Here is an 18,525-nt window from a genome sequence, read left to right on the forward strand (position 1 = left end):
GGTCAGGCATCTTGTGATGTCTGCTCTTAGCAAGAAAGAAATCTTTTTAAAGCGGAGGTCCGCCAATTTTTTTTTTTTTAAGTCAGCAGCTACAAATACTGCAGCTGCTGACTTTTAAAATGACACTTACCTGTCCCTCTGATGCTGCCATCTTCGGTAAGGGCTTCACTTCCTGGTTCCCTACTGCGCATGCGCAATGCCACAGGTTCCTGCTGTCTTCTGAGACCTGTGTGTCTCCCAGAAGACAGCGGGGGGGGGGGGCGCCGGACATGGCGTAGACTGCGGGGGTCTAAGCCCAGAAGTGGGCGCAAATACCTGTCTTAGACACCTGAAAGGTGCGAAATGTGACACTGGAGGGGGGGGGGAGGAATCCGGACAGCGGAGGTTCCATTTTTGTGTGGACCTCCGCTTTAAGTTTTTTATTTCTGCCCGTGTCCCCGTTACAAAGATTTCCCCTAGATTCCCGTCCCAGATGAATGACAGTACAGCCTTGCATACAAACAGCACACAATTGTCGGCCAACAAACACCAACGTAGTGACGTACTACATGGTTTTTCAGCTCTTTAGTGCCATCCTTTGGGCACCTTCTGCTAATGTTGTGTTTGGTGAGCCTTGCTTCCGAGCATGCGTGTTTGTACTTTGGACTTTTGTCTGACTTGCGTACACACGATAGGAAAATCCAACAACAGACTGTTGTCCATGGAAAATTTGAAAGTCTGTCATCCAACATTTGTCCGTGGAAAATCCGACAATAACTGTCCGATGGAGCGTACAAATGGGCAGATTTTTGGCCAACAGTCTGTCAACACACAATTCCCGTCAGAAAATCCGATTGTGTGTACGAGGCTTTAGTCAGGGGAAATCTCTCCAACGTGAGGGAAAGTTTGACAGCTGTCACTAAAAACCGGTGTCTCCACTGGAAGTTTTTCCCTCTTGTCCTGTTCCAGAGTCCACTGTACAGTTTTGGAATGTGACAAAGGTTCTAACCCACCCCTACTGTATCAAAACAAAGTAAAGAAAAAATGTATGTATATATATATATATATATATATATATATATATATATATATATATATATATATATATATGTGTGTGTGTGTGTGTGTGTGTGTGTGTGTGTGTGTGTGTGTGTGTGTGTGTATGTATGTATGTATGTATGTATGTATGTATGTATGTATGTATGATATATATATATATATATATATATATATATATATATATATATATATATATATATTTAAAAATTCTTATAGGAAAGAACTCACCTCTTCATTATGTGTTGACACCAGTGCTATATTTTCAAGCTTTATCTTATTAAGCTGCAAATGGAGTTCCCCAGTTTCCTCCAACTCTGCCAATTGCTGATTTCCATGGTTGGAGGACTCCGACCTAAAAATGGATTAACAAAGAGCAATACTTGAAGCTCAGTATTCCTGCATAATGCAATACACCCTATCCCTTCAAACAAGCATATTCCCATAACCAGCAAGTTAAAGGGGTTGTAAAGGTACAATTTTTTCCCTAAATAGCTTCCTTTACCATAGTGCAGTCCTCCACTTACCTCATCCTTCCATTTTGCTTTTAAATGTCCTTATTTCTTCTGAGAAATCCTCACTTCCTGTTCTTCTGTCTGTAACTACACACAGTAATGCAAGGCTTTCTCCCTGGTGTGGAGTGTCGTGCTCGCTCCCTCCCTTGGACTACAGGAGAGTCAGGACACCCACTAACACACAGCTCTTTTCTCTATCTGCAACAAAGAGAGCGTCCTGACTCTCCTGTAGTCCAAGGGAGGGGGTGAGCACGACACTCCACACCAGGGAGAAAGCCTTGCATTACTGTGTGGAGGTACAGACAGAAGAACAGGAAGTGAGGATTTCTCAGAAGAAAAAAGGACATTTAAAAGCAAAATTGAAGGATGAGGTAAGTGAAGGAGGACTGCACTGAGGTAAAGAAAGCTATTTAGGGGAAAAAAATTACCATTACAACCCCTTTAAAGAAGGTCCCAACTCATTCTACCTTTGGTAAAATAGTAACCAGACAATGGGGAGGCGGGGCAGTAAAAACAGGCTGTGGCTTTACCGCCCTCTGACCACCAACCTAAAACCATACAGCTGGAAAGGGCTGTACACATGCCACGGCCATGATGCTTTGTATTGTGGCTAATTTAATGTGTCTTGTAGAGCCGACAGGGGATGCCACATGCCACACTTTTGAAATGTGAGCAACACTTGAATTGCTGTTGTGATGTGTTCGTTCCAACAAAACCTAGCTGACCTTTGAAAAGCGTTAAGCCTCGTACACACGATAGGTTACCCAGAGGACAACGGTCTGAAGGACCGTTTTCATCGGTCAAAACCGATCGTGTGTGGGCCCCATAGGTTATTTAACCATAGGTTAAAAAAAAAAAAAAAAAAAAAACTTGCTTTAAAATGAACCTATGGATTGGTAACCGATGGTCATGCCTACTAACGATCGGTTTTGACCTATCGGTTAAAAAATCCGCGCATGCTCAGAAACAAGTCGACGCATGCTTGGAAGCATTGAACTTCATTTTTTTCAGCACGTCGTCGTGTTTTACATCACCGCGTTCTGACACGATCGGTTATTTAACCGATGGTGTGTAGGCGTGACGGACCATCAGTCAGCTTCATCGGTTAACCTATGACAACGGTCCTTCAGACCGTTGTCCTCTGGTTAACCTATCGTGTGTACGAGGCTTTAGACTGCTGATGTATGATCTTGGCCTTAAAGCTTCTGTTGGCGTGCAAATGCAGCTTGCTTTCAGGTGTATTAAGTTTATATACAAGATCAGTTTGAGATGCCTTTGAGATCATTTAGTGTTTATCCACAGGTGCAGTTGACTCCCATCTGACATTTGACTTCCTAAGTCCCCGTTCACACCGGTGTGACTTCAGGTGCGACTTGCAATTTACAAATCGCACCTGAAGTCGCATCTAATGTCTTTCTGCGGCACCGTTTTAATAGGTGCGGTTTCAAGTAGCGTACTGTTCTGGGCTCCCTGTTTTACGTTGGCGTAGCGCATATGAGATGCACTACGCCGGCCAAAAGATGCGCCGAACTACCTGAATCTAGCTCATTGTGTTTTTTAGGCTCTTTCTTTCTTATATGTTCATCTGGTGATCCAGCCAAGTCGGTTGTTTCTCAAAAGCACAAGCTTTCCAACAGAATGTATCAGTTTAAATGGTAGGAGACAAACCGTTTAAACACCGACAGGGGTGCTTACAGTCACCAGCTTTTATTTATTCATGTGAAGCCTTCAATCCAAAAGGAAAAAAAAAAACGGTTTGCTGTAACTGATTATAAAGTGTGAGCTGGCGCTTGGCTTCAGTTTCTTAGGGTATTTAAAAGAGGAACTGCAGTCTGCTCACATAATTTGTAATAAAAACATCTTTGCCATTCTGAAGCCTCCCTCCAACCACTTTGCATATTATTTTATATATACTCTGATTCTGTACTTGCCAAATATGCTGCAGAATTCTCCCTCCACTGAGTCTGTCTGCATCCATTTTAACTGTGGGCAGCTGAAGCTGCCGCCTATTCACTTCGTGGATTTATACAGACACACACCTCCAGCTCTGCAGCTCTCATTGGACCTTTTATGACTCATTCCCCCTCCCTTCCTGGCAAACATCTCACAACAGGGAGAGAGAGAGAGAGCTGTGCATGATGTCATAGGCCTAGGCGAATGACCAGACAAGAAACAGGAAGTGGGCTGTATAAGTTATTTACTGGCAGAAAAAAAAAATGTTTTACTATCCAAAGTTAAAACAACAAGGGCAGAAGATGAAAACAAATTACTGAAGGTCCGCTTTAAATCTGCTAATACATTTAACACTTCCCTCCCCCTAGACTGACAAGGCTGTCTGCTTTGCCTCCTGTTCTCATTCATCCAGAGTTGTACCTTACTAATACAGGAGGTATGTTACTGGCCAGATCACCAGTTGAAAACAAAAGGGATAAAAGCCAAAAAAAAAAAAAAAAAGGAATGCAGCAATCGCATCTATTGATTGGTAATCTGCAATATATAACATTTTTGGTTTTGGGTTTAATATCACTTTAACATAATGGCATATTACTGGAACAACAAACCAACACGCTGTTCACATATAAAATGTCTGTACAATTAAAATCCCAATTAATCCCAATCTTACATTTTAATTGAATTATGAGTAGTGTGGTTTTGAGAAATGAACGTCATCTTTTCCATAGTGGCAACTGTTTTTGTTAACCAGGACAATGCCTGTTCTTTTAAATTGCTTCCTTTCTTCCAGGCACTGTTCTCCACGATGACATGCTGCACAGATCTATGACAGACTGCAAAAGAAAAAACAAGTAAACAAAGCACAAATAATGAAGTTAAACCTTGTTTGAAGCATGCACGGTGATCCAGGATGTTTCTTGTGCGACACAAATTTGGCAACCTATCAGTACTATAATTTAATATATTATCCATGGAAAACAGATGACGTGATTTGTCCGTCCCCACATAAATCAACACTGACATTTAAGGGGACCAGCAGAAGGAGCATTTGTAATGTAAGGATCCCTTTATCTGCGATAATAGTGCAGCCTTACTATTAAGGGCTAGCCATGTGTGCAGCTATGTAGTTATTGTGAGGACAATCTACTACAGGAGATGAAAATCTTCACTATATGAATTATGTAAACACTCACTTTATTTATCCAATCATGTGAAAAGCAAATTCACCTTTCACTTTATTTTTTTTATCAATACATTTTTATTGGGTTTATCAATTTACAACACTTGAGATAGTTGCATTCAATATACAACTTGAGTAGTATAAATCACCATGTACAGGCAAACATTTAACAGAAAAAGAATACGGTACTCAGCGAGTACTAGACTCGGCCAGTCTACCCCAATTGGGTACAAACTGTAGGACTGGGAGGTCACCAAGATGATCAGAGGTACACCTATACAGCTAAAGTAAAGACAAATAAAGGAGGGGGGGAAGGGATGGAGAAAACTGAAAGAAAGAAAGGCTGCCGTTAGTCATTATCTATACCAAAGATTTAGTATTTTATACTGTTATTCTTCAGACTATAGGAAGATTATTAAAGTAAGGAATCTTTTAAATATTTGGAAGCTTTCGGGTGGGTTAACCACATTTTCCATTTTCTACGATAGGGGATAATAGAATCATTCTTATAGGCTAATAATAGTTCTAATTGAGCTTGGGTGTTTAATCTGGTGATGACCATTGGTAGGTTTGGGGCATCTGCGGATTTCCATAGAGAGGCCACTGTAATTCTTGAGGCTATCAAAATATGTAAGACAATAGTCCTATACAAAGTGGGGTGTTTGTCTAGATCTATACCTAATAATGCGTTGGTAGGAGTAAGCTTGGTAAGGTTGCCCATAAGATTGGCGATAAAGGATGAGATAGAGTTCCAAAAACTTTTTAGAGACTTGCAACTCCAAAGCGTGTGCAGGAGGTTTCCCCTTTGCTCGTTACATTTCCAACAGATGTCGGATGCTGTTGGATAAATTTTGGATAACTTGTATGGTGTTAAGTACCATCTATTAATTATTTTTTGGGCATTATCCCAGTGTTCAATGCAAGAGGATGACTTACTTATTGTTTGAAATGCTTTAATCCACTGAGTCGGGGGAAAAAAATTTGGTCCAGATCCTTTTCCCATTTCAGCATATTTGTGTTTTTGGTAAAGAGTTGGGAGGATAACACATCATAGAAGAAAGATATACCTTTCTTTTTATCATTTTTCTGAGGAGAGAGGAACTCCCAAAGGTTCATAGGGATTTCGATCAAATTACTGGGAGAGAAATCTTTCAGTCGGGCACACTTACCAATCTTAGTCTCGATGATGTTCTTAACATTAGGGGGTAGGTTCTGGTATAGATTATATCCATTACTGATCCACTCGTTTACAGAGAATCTGATTCTGCAATAATTAATGACCTCTGTGGGAAGATGTAATTTAGCCTTTTTCTCTACATGTCTGGTTTTTGAGAGAATGTGTTTCCAAGCGAAACAAGTAGTTTTAATGCTTATTAGGTTGGGGATTGTTATCTTGGGGATAATGGCGCTAGCTATTGCGAGAGAATGGAGGTCAAAATTGTGTGTGGCTAGACGTTCAATGTTTACCCATAATTTGTCATTTGTTGGGTTAAACCAATGTTTCATCTGATCTAAGATAGAAGCAAAATAATAATTTCTAATGTCTGTGAGGCCCATTCCACCGGCATTTTTTTTAGTAGTAAGGATCGAAAAAGCAACTCTGGTTTTTTTTTTGTTCCAGATAAATTGTCTAAGTTTGCTGTCTAGTTGTTTAAAGAACTTGGCAGGAATTGGTATGGGGAGGCATCTAAAGAGATATAAAATTTTAGGTAAAGTTTGCATCTTGAAAGCGGCTATTTTACCAACCCAGGATAAGTTGGTTTTTTGAATATGTGATAAGTCACGGGATATTTGGCCTAAAAGTGTGGGGAAATTGGCATCATACATTTTTGTTGGAGGAAATGTGAGTTGGATCCCTAGGTATGTTATCGATTTGTTGTCCCAATTGTATTTATGTGTTGTGCGTAGAGAGTTGATTGTCGAGTCTGGCATGTTCATAGGGAGGATAAAGCATTTTTCCTGATTGATTTTATAGTATGAGACATCTTTGAATTTTTCTAGTATTGCGTGTATTGTAGGCAGAGATATGTCAGGTTCTGTCAGTGTGAATATGATATCGTCTGCGAATAGTCCTAGTTTGTGCACGTCTTGGCCAATCGTAACACCTCTGACGTTCGGGGATGATCGAATGTATTCTGCTAGGGGTTCTATAGCCAAGGCAAAAATTATAGGGGATAGGGGGCAGCCCTGTCTGGTTCCGTTAGTTAATGGGAAGTTTCTAGATAAGATACCTGAAGTGTAGACCTTTGCGTTGGGCTGGGTATATAATGCCATGATTGCTGAGTGGATAAAACCGTTAAAGCCAAATTTAGTTAAGGTTTTTGATATATATTCCCAATGCATTCTGTCGAATGCTTTTTCAGCATCTAAAGCTAAGAGCAGGGCGGGGGTTCGATTATTGTGTATAGAGTTAATAATATTGAGCATTCTTCTTGTGCTATCTGGGGCCTGTCTACTTTTAACAACGCCAACTTGATCTGGTTTAATTAGAGTGGGAATTATATTTAATTAGAGTGGGAATTATATTAACGAGTCTATTCGCCAGTATCTTTGCGTAGATTTTCAGATCTGAGTTTAGTAGGGAAATGGGCCTATAGTTTATAGGGGAAGTGGGATCTTTGCCTGATTTAGGTATAGTGATAATTATTGCTTCTAGCAGTTCTTTTGCGAGGGCTTCTGAGTTAGCTGCTTGATTAAATAGGTTGGAAAGATAGGGGACTAGGGTTTCTTCAAAGGCCGTATAATATTCTCCTGATAGGCCATCTGGGCCTGGTGATTTATTTTTTGGTAGTTCGTGTATGACCTTAATAATTTCTTCATCTGATATAGGTTTGTTGAGTAATTCTAATGATGTAGGATCAATGGAAGGAAGGACAATATTGTCTAAAAATGATGAGATGTTATCAGCGTTTGGTTGGGGGGTGAGAGTGTCATTTTTTAGATTATAGCGTGTCTCATAGTACAGTGAGAAAGTATCTGCTATCTCTTTAGGATTGAGGATTGTTTTGCCTGAGGTGTGGTGGGTTAGTTTATGAATTTTGTTCTTTTGTTGGCGAAGTTTTATTTGGGAGGCCATTAACTTACCTGCTCTGTTACCTTGGGAGTAGTATTTTAAATTTAGTTTTTTAAGATATTTGTCATGGTCAGCAATTAATAAGGATCCAAGATCAGATCTAAGGTTATTGAGTTGGCGTTCTAAGATTATGTTTTGGGGGTTTTTTTGTGTAACTTTTCAAGGTTGGAAATGTCTACTAGTATTGAGTTAATCCTGTTGTTTCTATTTTTTTTCTCTCTAGCGGTGATTTGAATTAAGAGACCTCTCGCATATGCTTTGTGGGCGCACCATAGAGTAGTGTTGTTAACGGACATATTATCATTTACATCAAAAAATTATTTTAGACCTTTTTTTCATCACAGATCTATGTTTCTCCTGGGAGAGGATATATGTATTGTTTCTCCAAAGATAATTGTTGGGGCAATTTTGGTTTGAATTAATATCAAGAGTGATTGGAGCGTGATCAGACCATGTTAGGTTGTGAATACTAGCATTTTTATCTGTGATGAAATAGTCTATTCTGGAGTACAGAACATTGGAGAAGAAAGTAAAGTCTTTTTCTGTGGTATGAAGGCCAGGGATCGTACAGGTCTTCTGCTGAGAAAATGTTGGAAAGACCCTTTCTGGGAGCTTTTCCTTTCTTGGAGGTGTCCATATCAGTATCCATTGGTGCGTTTAAGTCTCCACAGATCAAGAGGTGGCCTTTCTGAATTTTTCTTGTCTTCCCAATCACTTTTTGGATGAATTGGTGGGGATTTTTATTGGGGGCATAAATATTGACAATAGTGTATGTCACGTTGTCTAAGGTGGCAACCAGAATTATGTATCTTCCTTGGGTGTCAGTTTTGAGATCTATTTGTTGGAACGAGACAGTGTCTTTGATAGCTATAGCCACCCCTTTTTTTTTCTTTCTTTCGTTGCTGGAGAGGAAAATGTGGGGAAAATTATGGTGTTTGAAGGTAGGTGTTTTATCCTTAACGAAATGGGATTCCTGGATGCAAACAACATCACTTCCGAATTTAATTGCATCTGTCCACAATGCTTTTCTTTTATGAGGGCTGTTCAAGCCTTTGACATTGAAAGACATGAGTTTAAGTGGCATATCTTATCAGTTGAGGATGCTTTGTTGTAGATTCAGTCTTGTAGGAGATAGTTTTTTTGTGGGTAGATGGTATATCATTGTGGCGTAGTAATATTGTTTTGCCAGTAGATGGTGGTGTTGCTTTAGAAATAGTGTACAGGCAGCAGAAAAAAAAAAATCAGAAAATGGTGAACGAACCAGGGAAGGAAAATCAACAAAAGCTTAGTAAAACTGTGAAAAAAGAATAGGAGTTGTTGTGCTCCAACTCCTATGTACATGATTATGTACTTCCAATCGATTGGGGGTAAAAACTTGGAGAGAAGTCCAGTCAGGAATTATTCAAAATCTGGATTCCCTGAGCTGCAAAAGGCCCTTAAACATGGCCATAAGAAATTTGTGAGGCCTCAGTTTGTGCCTGGACATTAAAACTTGTCATGAGAGGATTTTTTTTTTTTTAATCGCCATGAGGATTTTTAAGCTGTTTTCCAGTCCTGGGAAATTGGACCAGGTGTAGTAGTGTCCATTTTGGTATTTTCTTGGTTTGGGAGTAGACCCCATGAGCAGAGGATTTTCAGACCCTGTTCCATTCCGTTAATAGTGTATGAGGTGCCTTTAAAATCTACCAGAATTTTTGTGGGGAAGCCCCATTTGTAAATTATGCCATGGTTTCTCAGCACTTTAGTGATCGAGTTTAGATTTTTGCGAGCCAAGATTGTCGCTTGTGAGAAATCCGAGTAAAGGATTATTCCAGAATACGGATCTGGGAGTGGCGAGTGGCGCCGAGCGAATTGCATCAGTTGTTCCTTGACATTGAAAAAGTGGATCCTAGCAATGACATCTCTAGGTATTTTCTCTGCTATGTAATGCGGTTTAGGTAGTCTATGTGCCCTGTCAATTTCCAGCTCTTGTTGAGGAGTGGCAGGGATTAGATCAGAAATCATGGTTTTAATGAAGCGTTTTAGGTCTGGTGGCTTCACATTCTCAGGTATACCTCTGAATTTTATATTATTTCTCCGATTTCTATCTTCAATTTGTCCGACTTTGATCCTGAGTTGTCTCATTTCTTCTTCTAGATCAAAGTGGGAGTCCACTAATTCATTGTGCGCAGCAGTGAAATCGCACATTTTATTCTCCATATAATCCACTCTTTCTCCCAGAGCATCAATCTCCAATTTAGATTTGTGCATAAGGCTAATCATATCATGCTGTAATGCACCTCTTAAAGACATGATCATATCTTTAAAGGTAGTGTCCAGTACTGGTAAATCAGTAGTGGGCATAGCCTGTAGTTTTTCATCATAGGGATTTTTGTCCAGGCTGCAGGCAAGGCCTGTATGAGGTGTGTGAGGATTACCTTGTTCAGGGGAGATCCTCCTTTTCTGCCTCACTGGACTCAGCATGTCATCCAGGCGATCGCTGTCAGGCTGGGGCGGTGTAGCTGTGAGATTTTCTCCCTCATGGAGAGAGGGAGCAGCACGCCGTTCTGCATTGCAGTGAGGTGAAAGGTGCAGCGCCATCTTGTTCTCTCTGCAGCCCACCCGGGCTGCAGAATGCGCTGAGTTTGCGGGGTCCCTCACTGTTCTTCCTCTTAGCCGACATGTCTGCTACAGTCCCGGTAAGTTCCAGTATCGCTCTGTGTTATTTAGGGCTCACAGGTCGCTGTGTAAGTTGCTCAGGGAGATCCGTTCTCAGAGAGCTCCCTCAGAATGCAGCCATACAGTTCTGCGGCTGACCACGCCCCATTCACCTTTCACTTTAAAGCACCCATGTGCAGCTTTAGCCTAGATTTGGCATGTGATTTGACATCTGCAAATCAGATGCGTTCCCATTGAAGATTATTGGCTAGATTCAGGTAGGGCGGCGCATCTTTCAGGCGGCGTAGCGTATCGTATTTACGCTACGCCGCCGTAAGTCAGAGAGGCAAGTGCTGTATTCACAAAGCACTTGCCTCCGAAGTTACGGCGGCGTAGCGTAAATGGGGCCGGCGTAAGCGCGCCTAATTCAAATGAGGATGAGGGGGGCGTATTTTATGTAAATGGGTGGTGACCCGACGTGATTGACGTTTTTTACGAACGGTGCATGCGCCGTCCGTGTACATATCCCAGTGTGCATTGCTCCAAAGTACACCGCAAGGACGTATTGGTTTCGACGTGAACGTAAATTACGTCCAGCCCCATTCACGGACGACTTGCTCAAACGACGTAAAATGTTAAAATTTCGAAGCGGGAACGACGGCCATACTTGACTAGGCCAGCTATTTGTTCGACTACCTTTACGCTGGAAAAAGCCATACGTAAACAACGTAAAAAAAATGCGCCGGGCGCACGTACGTTTCGGAATCGGCGTATCTCGTAATTTACATATTCTACGCCGAACTCAACGGAAGCGCCACCTAGCGGCCAGCGTAAATATTGCACCCTAAGATACAACGGCGTATCGTATCGCTCGCTCGTATCTTAGCCTAATTTAAGCGTATCTGGTTTCCAGAATACGCTTAAATTTAGGACGACGTAGATTCAGAGTTACGACGGCATATCTACTGATACGCCGGCGTAAAGCTTTCTGAATCCAGCTATAAGTGCCTGCAATTTGCACCGCACTGCCTAGAAAATGCACATGATCTTTGTGCAATGCGGAATGTGAATGCAACGTACATATGTAACCCATACTCATTAACTGCTTGCCGACCAGCGCATGACTATTTACATCAACAGCATGGCACAGACAGGCAGAAGGACGTATCTATAGCTGGCATTGTGGGCTCCGTGACTCCAACCGCCAGTCCCACGGCCTCGATGTCCGCTGGCATACCCGCAATCGTGTCACGGTGAGGAAGAAGGGGGAAATGCTGATGTAAACAAGCATTTCCCCAGTCTTCCTAGTGACAGGACAGTGTACACAGCTTCCTGTAATCGGAAACTGTAATCACTGTCGTGTCGCACACAGCCCATCCCCACTAGAGTTAGAACACATCCCTAGGCACACATAACCCCCTCAGCGCCTCCTAGTGATTAACTCCTTCACTGTCAGTGTCATTTTCACAGTAATCAGTGCGTTTTTATAGCACCGATCGCTGTTAAAATGACAACGGTCCCAAAAATGTCAAAAGTGTCCACCATAAAGTCGCAGTCACGATAAAAAAAAGAAAAAGCAGATCGCTGCCATTACTAGTAAAAAAAAAAAAAAATAATAATAATAATAATAATAATAATGCCATAATTCTATCCCCTATTTTGTAGACGCTATAACTTTTGCGCAAACCAATCAATAAACGCTTATTGTGATTTTTTTACCCAAAAATATGTAGAAGAATACGTATCGGCCTAAACTGAGGGGAAAAAAACGTTTTTTTATATATTTTTGTTGGGGATATTTATTATAGTTGCTCTATTTTTGTTTATAGCGCAAAAAAATAAAAACTGCAGAGGTGATGAAATACATCCAAAAGAAAGCTCTATTTGTGGGGGGAAAAATACATCAATTTTGTTTGGGAGCCATGTCGCACGACCGCGCAATTGTCAGTTAAAGCACCGCAGTGCCGAATCGCTAAAAAGGGGCCTGGTCTTTGTCCAGCAAAATGGTCCGGGGCTTAAGTGGGTAAGGCTGGGTTAACACATGTGTGGTGCGAGTTTGAGCTCTGTTTCACAGCCAATTGACAAAGTAGGTAGTTGTTCAGCCTTTTATGTCATTTTTTGATCAGGTCAGGATTTTATACTGTTCACAACTGAATGACATGTGCGGTTCAGAAGCGTTCCCATAGTCAATGGGCCCGAGTTCGCACCTGAGCCGGACTGCACTGCCTAGAAAACGCACACATTTTTAGGCAATGCGGGGTGAGAATGCACCGCAGATATGTGAACCAGCCTCATTCAAATGAATGTACTTTAAAATGTCCTGCAAATTGGATGAGGTGTAATCCGCATCCAATTTGCAATAGTGTGAACCCAGTCTAAGCTGGAGTTTGGCTTCAGTTTGTTAGTGTATTTAAATCTGGAAATACATCCAACATCCCCCCCCATGCAGACTGACAATCCTGCTGTCCAAAAGGTCCCCCTGTTTTTATTCATCCAGAGTGGGGGCTCTCGAATACAGGATGTGCATTACTGACCAGATAACCAGGTGAAAACAGGTAAAAAGAGCTAAAAAAGAAAACTGATGCAGCCACCCCATCGAATGATTGGTAAGCTGCAATATTACATTTTTGGTTTGGGATTTAATATCGCTTTAAGTGTGGCTTTGAAAAATACATTTATAGTACTCCCCATTTTCCTTTTTTGTTCAGAGAAGCCAAAAGTGTTGAATGTTGGCAATTCTAGCAGGTGCCTCCCTAGGGGCTAATTTAGGGGGATTGTAAAGATACAATTTATTTTCATCTAAGATATGTTATACTTACCTACTCTGTGCAATGGCTTTGCACAGAGTAGCTCCCATCTGAAAAACGCCACCAGTGTAAAAGGGGTCTAACTGTCACTCCTGCTTCTGCTCTCAACTGAAGTTTCAAACTGTCAAATGGCAGGTGTCATAACTAGGGTTGTCCCGATACCACTTTTTTAAGACCGAGTACAAGTACCGATACTTTTTTCCAAGTACTCGCTGATACCGAATACCGATACTTTTTTTTTAATGTCATGTGGCAGTTTGACAGATGGGGACTGATAGGCGGCACTGACAGGTGGCTGGCACGGATAGGCGGCACTTATGGGCACTGACTGGTGACTGGCGCAGATGAGCACTAATAGGTGGCTGGCAGTGATAGGTGGCACTTGTGAGCACTGATAGATGGCACTAATTGCACTGATAGGTGGCACTTGTGGGCACTGATATGTGGCACTTGTGGGCACTGATTGCACTGACAGGTGGCTGGCACTGAAATGATGTGAAAAATGACACTGAATTTATATAAAAAAAAAAAAATGCTGCAACGCCCATCTTGGTACACCCTGCACTCTGCTGCAGTAAGCAGCAGCAGACATCTTGTTACACCCAGCCCATATAGTTCAGGCTGGGTGTAACAAGATGTCTGCTGCTTACGGCAGCGGAGTGCAGGGTGTACCAAGATGAGTGTAGGGACGTTCAGCCGCTGACATGTTACACAGACCCCTCCCCCTACAGTGCAGACCCCCTCCCCCTACAATACAGACCTCCCCCTTACAATATAGGCCCCCCTACAATAAAGACACCCCCCCTCCTACAATACAGATTCCCCCCCCCCACTTCAGACCCGTAATGCTGTGCACGGCGCACAGCACTTGTAGTATACACAGAGGAGGGTGAGGCGGCTGCGGTCTGCTCGGCCGTGTGACTGTGAGACAGTCACAGCCGAGATTTGTCAGAGCTGTGGCTGGGTCCCGGGTGTGACGACGGACCCCCCCCCCCCGCCACGCAAAGCCAGGCTTCAGCCTGTGCGTCACTGCCTCCGTGTCACCGCCATGCCACCTGCTGTCTCCACGCTGTCCTCTTCAGTCGCGGAAGGGGAGCACCAGCCCGACACATCCCCCCCCCCCAGCGTGTGCTGCCCGTCCCCTCTACAGCCAAACTCCGCCTGCACTCCCCCCGCCCTCTCCTGCCTTCCCCAGACACTGACTCCTCTCCGGCCTCTACATAAAAGAAAAAAAAAAAGTATCGGGGAAGCATCGGGAGCATTTGAGCAAATGCTCTGTATCGGGACAACCCTAGTCATAACTGATCACATGTGCAGCACCATGGCAGATGCAGATCAAACAGAGGTCATTGAGACAATAATTCATCCTTTGACAGAATTCTTCCCACTCAATAATGGGCCACGATAATTCCCACTCAATGACACCAATGATGGGACATGATTCTTCCCACTCAATGACGGGCCATGATTCTTCCCACTCAATGACATCAATGATGGGCCATGATTCTTCCAATTTAATGACACCAATGATGGGACATGATTCTTCCCACTCAATGACGGGCCATGATTCTTCCCACTCAATGACATCAATGATGGGCCATGATTCTTCCAATTTAATGACATCAATGATGGGCCATGATTATTCCAACTTAATGACATCAATGATGGGCCATGATTCTTGCCACTCAATGACACCAATGATGGGCCATGATTCTTGCCACTCAATGACACCAATGATGGGCCATGATTCTTGCCACTCAACGACACCAATGTTGGGCCATGATTATTCCAACTCAATGATACAAATGATGGGCCATGATCCTTCCCACTCAAGGACACCAATGATGGGCCATGATCCTTCCCACTCAAGGACACCAATGATGGGGCACTGTTTCCTCCCACCAATCACAGGACATGCTCTACTTCCAGCAACCACAGTTCAGCCCCCCTAAAGTCTATAGGACAGTAAACTGGCCCTTTATTTAGAAAGTTTGTAGACCCCTGCTGTAAAGGATAGGAGGGTTTTGTTTTAGAGTAATTCTAAAGCTTAATTGTTTTTATTATTAAAAAAACAAACATGTCAAACTTACCTGCTCTGTTGCAGTAGATTTGCATAGAGCAGCCTGGATCCTCCTCTTCTCATGTGCCTCTCCAGTGCGCCTAGCCCCTCCCTCCTGTTGACTGCCCCACAGCAAGCTATGGGGTCACCCGAGCCACAGCTCCATGTGGCCATTCAGACATGGAGCTGTAGTTCGGGCCCACCCCCCTCCTGATTGGCTAACTGACTTTAATTGACAGCAGCAGGAGTTAATGGTGCCGCAGCCAATCAGGAGGGAGAGTCCCAGACGGCCGAGACACTGGTGGACATCCCTGTATAGAGATGGGGCTCAGGTAAGTATTAGGAGGGCTGCTGCACACAGAAGGCTTTTTCTCTTAATGCATTAAAATAAAAAGCCTTCTGCCTTTACAACCACTTTAACCACTTCCCGCCCGGTCAATAGGAGATTGACGTCCGGGAAGTGGTTGTGAAATCCTGACTGGACGTCTATTGACGTCCTGCAGGATTTCATGCCGGCGCACGCCCGTGGGGGCATCTCCGATCTCTTTACCACGTGATCAGCCATGTCCAATCACGGCTGATCACGATGTAAACAGGAAGAGCCGTTGACCGGCTCTTCCTCACTCGCGTCTGACAGACGCGAGTAGAGGAGAGCCGATCGGCGGCTCTCCTGACAGGGGGGGTTCGCGCTGATTGTCAGCGCAGCCCCCCCTCGGATCCCCACACTGGACCACCAGCAAGTGCCCCCCAGTGCTCAATAGAGCACAGATATTAAAAAAAATATATATATCTATGTTTTTAATGAAATCGATGCCAATCAGTGCCCACAAATGGGCACTGACTGGCAACATGGGCACTGACTGTGCCCAGCAATGCCATCAGTACCACCCCTCAGTGCCACCCAGTGTCCATCAGTGCCACCTCTTAGTGCCCATCTATGCCCAGTGCCCACCTATCAGTGCCCATCTGTGCCACCCATAAGTGCCCATCTGTGCCGCCAAGAGTGCCCATCTGTGCCGCCAAGAGTGCCCATCAGTGCAGCATACCAGCGCCGCCTATCAGTGCCCATCAGTGCCACCTCATCGGTGCCCACCAGTGCCACCTCATCGGTGCCCATAATTGAAGAAGAAAACATACTTATTTACAAAAAAAAATTTTTAGTTGTTGCGCAAAAAATAAAAATCGCAGAGGTGATCAAATTCCACCAAAAGAAAGCTCTATTTGTGGGAACAAAATGATACAATTTTCATTTGGGTACAGTGTAGCATGACCGTCCAATTGTCATTCAAATTGCGACAGCGCTGAAAGCTGAAAATTGGCTTGAGCGGGAAGGTGCGTAAGTGCCTGGTATGGAAGTGGTTAAGGTAAAAAAAAAAAAAAAAAAAACACCTTAAAGGGGTTGTAAGCCCTCCTGTTTTTTCACCTTAAAAGGGGTTAAAAGGTTTTGTTTTTGTTTTTTTAAAGTGAAGTTCCACCCTAAAAATTTACTTTCTATTAACAGCTTGCCTTTAATGTAAAAAAAAAAAAAAAAAGGATTTTTGTACTCACCGTAAAATCCATTTCTCTGAGTTCATAGACGGACACAGCCTTCATTGACCTTAGGGTTATGCTTCTTCCTACCAGGAGATTTAGGCAGAATTCTACAGCACTTAAGGTGTTAAAAACTTTCCTTCATGCCGCTCCTCCCAGGGGGCGTGGCTCCCCCAGGCATAACCCCCACTCTGCTCTAGCAGCTTCAGTTCGTAACAAGCAGTACAAACCAAGGAGGGGTGGGTGCTGTGTCCGTCTATGAACTCAGAGAAATGGATTTTACGGTGAGTACAAAAATCCTTTTTTCTCTTTCGTTCATAGACGGACACAGCCTTCATTGACCTTAGGGACGTCCCCAAGCAGTGTCAAAAAAATTCGAGGGGTGGGAAAATAACACAGCAAAAACAGGTTACACCCCAAACAAAACCGGAGTCACTCAACGGAGGAACTCCAACCGTAAACTGCCGCCTGTAACACCCTGCGGCTGAAGGAGGCATCAGAAGATGCACTCACATCCACCTTTAAGACTTAGAAAAAGTGTGGAACGACGACCAGGTCGCTGCCATACACCCCTGTAACACAGGCATGATGCCAGAAAGCCCAAGAGGCCCCGATCGCCCTGGTCGAATGCGCCGTAACCCAAAAAGGGAGGCGCCTGCCCCTTCAGGGCATAGGCCTGAAGCACAATCCGTCGGATCCACCCCGGAAAAAGGTGGCCGACGAGACTACCAGGCCCCCTGGTAGAACCAGCCAGCGACACGAACAGTGAGACCGACTTCCGGAATGGAATCGTAGCAGATAAGTACATACGTAGGGCCCGAATCACATCCAGAGGATGTAAAAGTGGCCACCTCCCTCCATTTCGGCCAAGGACATAAGGATGGAAGAACAATGTCCACACCAACGTGAAAAGCCGAAACCACCTTGGGGAGAAAAGACGGCTGCGCCGCAGCACCACCTCATCCTTATGGATGACCAAGCAGGGAGCCATGCAAGACAAGGCCTCCAGCTCAGACAAACACTAGTCTGATCGAGGTAATTGCTACCAGAAAAAAATCACAGTGGAAATTCCCACGACGAGCCAAGGCCACGTGACAACGCAGACCTTCCTGGGCTAGAACCCAGAGTCAAATGCCTGAAGGGCAGGTACTCTAGCACTTGAGCTAAACCTGCTCCCGTCTCGTGACAGTCAACAAAAAACCTCCCGAATGTCCACAAAGGGAGCATCCAGAAGAACCAAAAGGACTAAATACAAGTCCCATGGGGGTAGTGGAGGGGCCATATGCCAGACCCCCAGAACAGACGTACGCACCAAGGAGTGCGACGCCAAGGCTCATTGAAAATAACAGCCAGAGCAGAAAACTGATTTCCAACTGTACGTAAGGCGAGAGCCTGATCCACTCCCTGCTGTAAAAAACAGCAGAATCCTGGATACCACGCACGTACGTACGTACGTACGTACGTACGTACGTACGCACGCACGCACGTACGTACGCACGCACGCACGTACGTACGTACGCACGCACGCACGTACGCACGCACGCACGTACCAGGGTGCCATTTCATCTCCTCACCAGAGATGCAGGCCCTCCACGTATGATGTAAATCCTACGTGAGGTAGACTACCGTGCCGGCAGCACGGTCGAGACCACCGAGCCCAATAGGCCTCGGGCCTTCAGCCCCAGGCTCTCAACAGCCACGTCGCTAAGCCAGTGGCTGTAAAAACAGGGTGGAAG

At 43.9% G+C, this 18,525-nt stretch overlaps 1 protein-coding gene across 1 annotated transcript in view; it reads right to left on the reverse strand.

Moving 5' to 3' along the window:
• The window catches only part of CCDC171 (coiled-coil domain containing 171), a 131,892-nt gene that overhangs the window by 105,530 nt on the left and 7,837 nt on the right, over positions 1 to 18,525 (reverse strand). Inside the window, exons 2-3 of the mRNA XM_040360270.1 lie at positions 4,174 to 4,336; positions 1,267 to 1,390 (exon numbers count right to left, since the gene is read on the reverse strand). Coding sequence (XP_040216204.1) covers positions 1,267 to 1,390; positions 4,174 to 4,229 — 180 coding nt within the window. The 5' untranslated portion in view covers positions 4,230 to 4,336. The remainder of the gene's footprint in view (positions 1 to 1,266; positions 1,391 to 4,173; positions 4,337 to 18,525) is intronic.

The sequence above is a fragment of the Rana temporaria genome, chromosome 1, assembly GCF_905171775.1.
Source record: "Rana temporaria chromosome 1, aRanTem1.1, whole genome shotgun sequence".
Lineage (NCBI taxonomy): Eukaryota > Metazoa > Chordata > Amphibia > Anura > Ranidae > Rana > Rana temporaria.